Raw genomic sequence first — 9,789 nt, 5'->3', positions numbered from 1 at the left:
AATGAAAATTATGTAAAATATAAGTATATTTACTTATTTATGGTTATATGACGTATTTCAACGCGTTTTGAAAAATTAACGAACAACTGCGAATATATTTTTTATATATTTTATATATTTCATTAGCATTATAGGAAAATATATACTTATCTCTAAGAAAGAGCTTATATACTTCTGTCATTACTTCAAATCTACGCTTGACTGCTCTTATTGGTTGAACAACTGAAGGGGAGGTATCGAGAAAAAGCGTGCTTTTTTAGAAATTAGGAGACGAAAAAATCACCCCTCGAAATATAAAACTTAGTTTTCTATCGCCCTCGGAAGAGAGCAGTTGCATTTTTCAAAAGGTAAATAAGAAAAGTTTCTTTGTTATGTTTTTGTTTTGGTTATCTAATTAAACTTATAGACGCTTGATAGCTTATCGGTGCGGGAAAAAACCTTAACCCGATTTTTAGGAGGACTTACTCTAATTTATTTTCTATTATTTTTAATATTGAAATAACCTTGCGATGAGTTGACTTATTTTTTTATACTTTTAAAAACAAGTTGGTCATGAGACGGAAATAACATATTTTCACGATTAGTCCAATCCCATAAAAGCTTAACGAGTATGTTTTCATCTTTAGAGGGTATATACTCTCTAGTATGTCTGTCGCAAATATTAACCGCTGTCTGCTATGATTTTATAAACCCTTGTACTAAAATTTGTACCTTTCATTTGTGCAGAACGGACCTAGACTAAACAATACATTGACCTGTCTCCAGCACTGTCCACTTTGCACATTTAAGTAAAAACGGTTTCGGAATACCGCTTTCCCAAAAGGTTCTTAAAAGCCTCGTTGACAAATCATAGACCTGCTTATAAAGTTCACACGTACACCACAAGTATAATTGGCGCTGTGGGTAGCTTTCTGGTAACGATAGAAATCTCTTCCGCTAGCTAGTTTTCCTTTAGGGCCAAGGCTTATTTAAATTTAATACGCTTTCAGAAGTACAAATAATGCTTATTTTGGATAAATAATGGCAAATTATTGAAACCAGAAGTTGATAATATATCTGTGACGAGAGAAGTATCCACCTACGCCATTAACATGAAACATGTAAATTAGCAGGCTCCACGCAGATTCCGTTGGATGGCTCAAAATTCACCGCGCGTATCACTTCGCTTAAAGATGCAAAATGTAAAACTTATACATGGAGGTACTTAGACTAAAAACGCGTTTTCACTTGTATTTATGCGCATCAAGGTAGCCTGGTATCATATGTAACATAACCCCCCATAAGTATGCCATAAAAGCATTTAATTAATGAAACCATGTTCACGGGATGTGACTTAAATTACGTCACTAGACTCACTACCAACTCCGTGACGAAAAACGCGTCATCAACTTTACAGATGTGAAACGGAAGATAATGAATCGGATTTTGAATTCCTCGCGCATTTTTAACTTTAACAATCTGCTGCTTAGGTCGTGCCTAGTGATTTCGATTCCGTAACAACCTTAATAGGAGTATAAGAATTTACCGTTTTCTGACCCACTTATTGTAATATTTCCCTTGATAGTCATTCTGTCAGCAAAAACAGCAGCTGAAGTATATTTTTCAGCTATGTAGACGAAGATTTAAGCCCGTTTAAAATAAACCGGTGTGTTTTGACTGTCTTTAAGGTTTCATAAATTAACGGGTTTTCAATTAGAATAGGCTTTATCTTTATACTGCCAAAGCTGAGAATTTTCTATGCATCGATCTGGCAGCATTTTTCAACAAGGGGGCAAGACAGTCAGAGAGGGGTTTATTTTACGTGTGACTAACAAAACGGAGACACTAGACAATTAAAGAATGGACCTCAATTGAGGATATGGTTTGGGTATTTAATTAACCGTAAAATGTTGTAAATTTCATTTTAATTACTTCTTTGAAAAGAAACGTTAGTCTGAACGCTTGGATAACTTTTCACTTAAATCAGCTTTTATCAATTTCATTCCTGAAGGTTTTTGAACTCTAGTTTTTCCACAAGAAAAAATAATATTTATTTCAGTAGAAAATACTGGTTTAGGCGTGTAACGTATTTCCATATTTTATGTGTAAATGGGATTGTGAACTTCTATAAACGAATTTCACATTTCTGCCGCTAGGTTTAAGAGAAACTAGGGGTGATTGGCGCTAGTTACGTTAAAAACAAATTAGCGGATAATTGCTCGATTTAGTTCCTATTTGACATCAAAGTGACGTAAATTAATGTTTATGAGTTGCTGATACTGTCATAAGTTATACCATAAGTGTATAACATTATACCATAAGTGTGACACTTACTATTCTTCACATATAAAAGTTTTACTGAGAGCTATTAAGTATTCACAAGACAGACTGCATTCAGGGCTTCGTCGCCGTTTTTTGTCCGCTTGCTAACGCGTCACACGTAGTCTTTGACAGCGCCTCGCTAGGGGGAGATTTTCTTCTGACGTCACTTCGTTACTAGCTCTCAGTAAAATATTCCCCAAAGTGACAAACTTACGGAAGTATATTATAGACTTATGGATATACATTTACCAAAGAAAACCATAAAAAGGACAGACACAGTTACAACTAGGAGCAACAAACACAACACCCCACACAAGGAGAACGCAACCCGTCAAAAATTGCCATCTTGTTCTCAAAATCCATAGATTCCTCTTAAGAAAAAAGTCGGAACTAGCGAAACTACCGCCATCTATTAATCGGTTTTTGTTCTTGAAATCAAAATGACAGACAAATATTATTATTGGAATACTAGCAAAAGAGCGGCTCTTTTTATCATACGAAAATGTCGCTATCTATCGGTGGCACTTTACACTAAAACCCATAATAATGTAAAAAAATATATGACGGTCTATTTAAACTTACCCTTTACGTCGATTAAACTTTTATTGGAAGAAATTTGGATCACATTTAATATTTTTGACACATAAAATAACTCTTGGTTCTCTTTTTATCTCCACTAAATACAAACAGTCGTGGAAGGCCGTTTTTATAATGCTACGTGCGTTTGCCTGTGATGGAGTGAAGAAAAGATAAATATCAAAATGATTTCGCCGAGTCATATCAAAAACCTAAACACTCCAGATTCAGACCATCTTTATTAATTATCTTCACGGCGAAGTCATAAACCCTCCACCAAGACAGGGTATTCGGAAAATTGTTATTACGGATAAATCTTAGTCACAATCGTTCTTGGGGTTATCAACGATATTAACCTGGATTATAGTTCCTTAATTTATACCGAAAGCTTGATAATAAAATCATTTATACTAAAGACGTCATAAGACTTTCTTAATCCACCTATATATACATATCTCTCAGGTACAACATTTGGAGTCTATATTTTTTCAGTTAGCTTGGGATAAGTTGTAGGTTTTAGTGGAGAATATCTGAACAGGAATTTGCATTGTTTTATAAGTGAAAATTAATTCACGAAGTACTAGGATTACTCTCTGTTTTAGCTTGTAAGTACATGGAGACCGTATAAATTAATCTCTCAGAGATTGTCATGAATTGATATGGATGTAGTTACTTTACTGTTTCGTTGAATAGAAAAATTATGTACAAATGGCGTTTTGCACTAATTGTTTTATTTATACAGGTTTGCCACAAAATTTTAGATTGAAATTCCATGACTATTCCCTGTTTTCCCTGACTATAACAAATTTTCCCTGACCTTTGGCCAAAATTTGTATTTTATATCATCAGAAGTTAATAAATTTAAATTGATTTATATTTCAGTAAAAAGGTTATTGCGATGTTTAAAATATTAGCCAAAATTTCAAGGAAATAAATGATAATCATAGAATTTGTCATAGATCTAGAGTAAAATTACCTTCAAAAAGTGCCAAGATAAAATTTAATTCCTTGAAATTTCCCTGAGTTTATACAAACTCTTAGAAATCCCTGACTTTTTAGGCCCATTTTTAAATTATCTGACTTTTCTCTGATTTCCCTGACGTGTGGCAACCCTGTTATAACTGTTTAACCTTTTGCGTGTAAAAAGCTGTTTACAAAATTTGCATCGGATGGTCCATATTCGAAATAAAATCCAAAATAACATTTAAGAAAGTTAACTATACTTAAACGGTTAAAAACGTTAATCGACATTTTAATTCCATATTTTTCGAGACAGTTTGTTACGTTAGAAAGGTTTTACTAGAACCGTTAAAATATCATAGTACTTTGGCCTTTGCAAAATGATGGTTCAAATTTTGGCGGTAACCGGAAAATTACGAATGTTCCCAGTAATGCGGGCTAGTCCTATCGGCGAAAATTGGAACTTCAAACCATAATATTGCGTAATAATGTTTTGACATAAGGTTGACAGGCCGGGTTTTGTCACGTCACTTCTGTGACTTTTTGTGGAAACATGTTTCGTAGGAGGGTGTTTTTTGTTTTAAAGAAACCGGAAAAATGTTCTAATTTGATCGGTTAATTACCACTAATTGATAATTTATGCTTAGCTAATCGTTTAACAAACCGAATCCCAAAATCCTGTGATATTTTCACTAGGCGTAGGTACTTATTAAATAACAAAAGGTAATTAGATTTTACGTTAAAACTCTTTTAATTACATGAAGCTTTATTTAAAAAAAGTTTATGGGTTGGAAACTAAACGTTGCAACCACAATGCACCATTATTCGTTTAATTTTTTTATCCATTAATTTTAGGTACAGCTATCTGTTTACACAATGTGACAGCTGTTTAATTATTTTAATCATTTTGCTTAAAGGAAATACGTATAATTTTTTTTCTGTCGTAAAGAGATAGTTGTTGAATATTATACATTTCTCTTTGAGCTTATAATTTGATATATTATTTGAGTTGATCCCTATTTTCTCTATTTCAGTCTGATTAAAGAGCCAGCATGTCCGATGAAAGCAACCACTCTTTGCATCTTCACATCAATCCTACAAATGAAATACAGACAGAGATTACAGAAAATGGTATCTTGGACTGTAATTCAAATGGACATAGTCAACAACGAGATGTTAAGCTATGCCTAAACGGTCACAATGATTTGGAGAAGCAGTTAATCAAGAGAGTCCGTTTTTCCGTCCATAGAGATGCATTTGATCAACAAGAATTGGAAAACTTATACCATATTGAACAAGAACCAAAATCTGTTAAGTATAAAGTTAGTTTGGCATGATTGAGACTTTTTATGAACTTTTCGTAGTCTATTTTTAATTTTTTATGCGTTTCATTATTATGTATTGTTTTGCAGATCTTAAAAAGACTGAAAGCATCATTTTCCGTATCAGGATTGGACATATTAAATTTTTTAAGATCCATATTTCCAGTTCTATCTTGGCTTCCCAAATATAAACTGAAAGAAAATTTATTCAACGATGTTATAGCGGGTTTCACAATTTCTATTCTCCACATACCACAAGGTTTTTATTTTTATTTTAAAATTCGTAAGTGTACTATTTTTTAACAAGCTTAATTTGAAATAAATGTTTTACAGGAATGGCATATGGCCTTTTAGCTTCAGTAGAAGCAATAAACGGATTATACGTGTCATTTTTCCCTGTTTTGATCTACTTTGTGATGGGCACTTCGAGACACATTTCGTTAGGAACCTTTGCCGTTGTTAGTTTGATGCTAAGTTCTGCGGCTGATCAACTAAATGCCGTTGTTTCGCGAGAGGTACCTTCTAAATTGTCATCTGCAGCTGGAAACCTGAGCCACTACATGGTTTCCAAACAAGATGTACCATTAATGCCATTTGAAAATGATGCTTTCAATGGTTCCTTGGATTATAGTTCAGATGACCAAGTTTCGTCCACTTTTATTGGACTTGATCCAACTCTGTGGCCCCCTACGCGATTGGAGGTTTTGACAGCCATGTGCCTCGTAACTGGAATATGGCAGGTTAACATTTCCTATTCGTATAGTACCTTCAGGAATTTATGTTTATGTTTACAAATTTTGCAGGTTTTGATGGGAGCTTTCCAATTAGGATCCTTAACGGTTGTTTTGTCCGATCAACTTGTCTCTGGCTTCAGGTGAGAAATTTTTTATTTTATTATTCGAAATATTAACTTCATTATTCTGAATATTAACATCATTATTCTGAAAATTAACTTCATTATTCTGAATATTAACTCACGTTACTTAAAAAAATAGTACTGGTGCTGCAGTTCACGTTGCCACCTCCCAAATGAAAGATCTGTTTGATATAAGAGTGAAAAGATACAGTGGTCCCTTCAAAATTGTTTATGTATGTTTATCAATCTGTGTGTTAAAAAAAAGTTGTTATAAAAGTGTTTCACAATTTCAGTCGTACATTTCTATTTTTGGAGATTTGGGAAACGCTCGAATGGCTACGGTATTTATAAAAATTGTTAATCAAAATATTTATAGATTAATAATTCTGGTTTATTGTTTATGACAGATTGTAATTTCTGCGAGCGCTATTTTCATCCTGGCGATAGTGAAAGAGCAGATAAATGCCAGATTCAGTAAATCTTTACCGATGGCAATCCCCATCGATTTAATTGTGGTTATTTTGGGCACCTTGGTATCTTTCTTGGCGGATTTTAATGGCAACTTGGGCGTTAAAATAATGGGCACGATACCCACTGGTCTTCCCACACCGCAGCCGCCTAGAATAGATTTACTGCCTAAAGTTATGATTTCCAGCTTAGTCGTTGCTATCGTAGCATTTGCCGTGTCTTTGTCAATGGCCAAGATATTTGCAAAGAAGAATAAATACACCATTAGTCCTAATCAGGAATTATTAGCTCTCGGATCATCGAACATTGTTTCCTCTTTCTTCCAATGTTATCCAAGCGCTGCCTCTTTATCAAGATCCATCGTTCAAGAAAGATCGGGTTGCAAAACTCAAGTTGCAAGCCTTATTTCCTGCGCAATTCTGTTGATTGTCTTATTAGTCATTGGACCATTATTTTACACCTTACCTAAAGTAATAATTTAATTTACAAACATCTTTTTAAACTTCACCTATTATTTTATAATTTTATTTTAGTAAGCAAATTTATAATATTTTTATTTTTAGTAATTTAATTGTTTATTTTGGTAGTGCATTTTATCCAGTATAATTCTGGTAGCTTTAAAAGGTATGTTTATGCAAGTCTTGGACTTCAAAAAAGCGTGGAAAATATCCAGATCTGATGCTGTAAGTAATTTGTTAATTTTTCCCTTTATTTTTCACCTCTTTTCTAATCTAAAAAAATTTACAGTGAAATTATATGTTACTTCGTAGATGATCTGGCTGGTTTCCTTTCTATCCACGGTTTTGATAGACGTGGATTATGGGCTAGTTTGTGGGATAATCTTCTCGCTACTTACGGTTCTAATTCATTCTGTCACGTATGTTATTATTTTTAATCCAGCTTATTTAGATTTGGTCTAATCAAATCTTTTAAATACAGGCCACATAGATGTTATTTGGGAAATTTGCCACATACTGACATTTATCTCGACACTAAACGATATCCTGAGGTATAATTTTCTATATTTTTATGACACTTGATTTTTATTTATCCTTAATTATTCTACAGGCCAAAGAAATTACAGGAGTCAAAATCTTCCATTTTGGAGCAGCTTTGTATTTTGCAAATAGGGAAGTCTTCAAGACTGCGATCACAAAATTACTCGAAGATAATACAAAGTAATTAACTAATTATATTATTTTAAGGCTGTGCGAGTAGTGGTTTTAGGCAATCGAGTCGGGTATCGAGTAACAAATTGTTTTTCAACTATTTGAGTTGAGTAATATTGAAGGCAAGTCGAGTAATCGAGTAATTAATTAAGGGGAAATTTTCTCTTATTTGAGTCGAGTAATTAAGAAAAAACCTCGAGTAATATTTTTAACGAGTCGGGTTATTGAGTACTTGATTAGGAGCTGGTTTATTCAAGAAATTATTAAATTAAATTTAAAAGGAGTATAAAGTAACTTAAATCAATGCTGAAAAATATTCCTTTAATTTAAATGATCCACAGTTTCCACAACTTTGTAGGTACCGTTTATTGCCCCCCAAAAAGTTGTAAAAACACCTCTTTGAACTCTGAAGCAACGATGATAGAAAAAACAAATACTCGATGAGTTTAGAAAACAGCTTATTCGAGTAATCGGGTATCTGACTATGCAATTTTTTGGTACTCGATAATCGACGAGTATTTTCCAATTATTTATTCGAGTACTCAACGTCAAAAATTGGTGAGTAATCAATGATGTTAGAGTACTCGCACAGCCCTAATTTTTTTGCTTTTACATTTTGAATTTTTGTTGAGAATATGATAAAAAAACTTTTGGGGTTAAAAAAGTAAAAAAACCCATATTTGGGGACTAAAATATTTTTTATAATGAGTTAACAAAATATTTTTGCAGAAAATCAAAAGTTTTTAATATTTTCCTTTTTTCAAATAAGTATGACATTTAATATTAATAATATTTTCTGACTGACTCCCCCAGCTGTTATGTGGATTCGCAACCGCACTGAGTATTTTGTTATCGTCTTTGGTAATAGTATATCTCCCCTTGGGCACATTTAGACACGCCACTGAGAACTTAATCAATTGTTATTGATTGCGCAATTACTCTGAAAATCAGTCTGGTGATAATTTTTGCTAAATGTCATATTTACTATATGTTACGTGACTTATGATATAGTCTATATAAAATTGTTACACATGGAATTTTTTATAGAGACCAAGATTCTGCAAAGGAATCAAATCATAAAGCTATATTCCATCATTTAATTATTGACTGTTCCTCCTTTTCCTTTTTGGACTATGCGGGAGTCGAGATGTTGATCGAAGTATCCAAAGAGTTGAAAGAAGATAAAAAAATTAAGGTATTTTTGGCAGGCTGCAGTGTGCCAGTGTATGAAAGACTCGATTCCGCAGGTTATACCTCAAAAGTGGCCCAGCCTTCTATTTTTCCCACAATTCACGATGCTGTTCTGCATTGTAGTCAAAAGCCAAATCAACTTCATTTAGATGGAACATGTACTAGTTCAGTGTCTTGAAATTGCAGTGATCACATTTGATAAGGATTAAGTGAAACAAATCGTAGAACCAGTCTAGATTAAAACTAAAGAGTTTTATAAATACATAAAAAGAGTTATATAGTGGCCTTAATAAAATTCTTAGTCTGCTACTAAGTCATGTAATAACTAATAAGGCTAAATGGCTAACGAATGTATTTTTAAAAAATATTGAATGTTGATTTTAAAGAAGTTTCATACAGAAAGCCACCAGACAAAGTTTCTAGTATAAAACTATTTAATTTATTTCTAGTTTTGATAAATTAAATTAGTTTGGCATTTTTGTAGTCCTGTTTTAAGGAAGCCATTTCATAGCCTAGATTTTATGTTTACAGTTTTAGTTTAAAATCAGTATTTACTAAATAGCTTTATTATTATGCGTAATTGATGTTTATCATTTCAAGATTGTGTAATTACAAGAATTGTTAGAGCATTATTATTTACATTCCTTTTTACCAGTTTAATAATCATTGATGCCATGTAATGTTGTGATACGCGGTGTACTCTTAAAAGTATTTAAAAATTTGTACACTTTATAGTAACAAACTTGAGTGCAATATGTACAGAAAATACGGAATAACTATTTTTTAGGAAAATTGTAACATTTTTCTGTACAATTTATGCACAAAACGTTGTAAAGATGTAAAATTTTGTATTATTAAATAAAAACAGTTACATGGTTTTTGAAAGAGTTTATATCATCACCAATATAAATACTTTATTTAAGCTTTTTTGACTTGTTAGTTGCAT

General features: G+C 32.6%; 1 protein-coding gene across 4 annotated transcripts; it reads left to right on the top strand.

Moving 5' to 3' along the window:
• The first annotated feature begins 317 nt into the window (after positions 1-317).
• LOC149966343 (prestin-like) lies at positions 318-9,702 on the top strand. 4 transcript variants are annotated; one of them, XM_090153032.1, is made up of 13 exons: positions 318-347; positions 4,872-5,159; positions 5,250-5,418; positions 5,493-5,899; positions 5,963-6,033; positions 6,155-6,248; positions 6,309-6,356; positions 6,423-6,953; positions 7,071-7,166; positions 7,254-7,360; positions 7,423-7,492; positions 7,552-7,661; positions 8,700-9,701. In XM_090153032.1, exons 2-13 carry the CDS (start codon positions 4,890-4,892, stop codon positions 9,019-9,021), a joined length of 2,295 nt encoding a protein of 764 aa, XP_090009158.1. In that variant the 5' UTR covers positions 318-347; positions 4,872-4,889; the 3' UTR covers positions 9,022-9,701. The 4 variants fall into 4 exon arrangements, with proteins under 4 accessions (XP_090009158.1, XP_090009149.1, XP_090009167.1 ...); XM_090153023.1 differs by lacking the exon at positions 318-347 and adding an exon at positions 3,409-3,482; XM_090153041.1 differs by lacking the exon at positions 318-347 and adding an exon at positions 4,399-4,560 and having other exon boundaries at positions 4,872-5,147; positions 8,700-9,702.
• The last annotated feature ends 87 nt before the right edge of the window (positions 9,703-9,789 follow it).

Source organism: Leiobunum rupestre, chromosome 1 (assembly GCF_980474605.1).
Source record: "Leiobunum rupestre chromosome 1, qqLeiRupe1.1.hap1, whole genome shotgun sequence".
NCBI lineage: Eukaryota > Metazoa > Arthropoda > Arachnida > Opiliones > Sclerosomatidae > Leiobunum > Leiobunum rupestre.
Note: the sequence above shows the minus strand (reverse complement) of the source record. Positions and strands in the feature narration are given on the sequence as shown.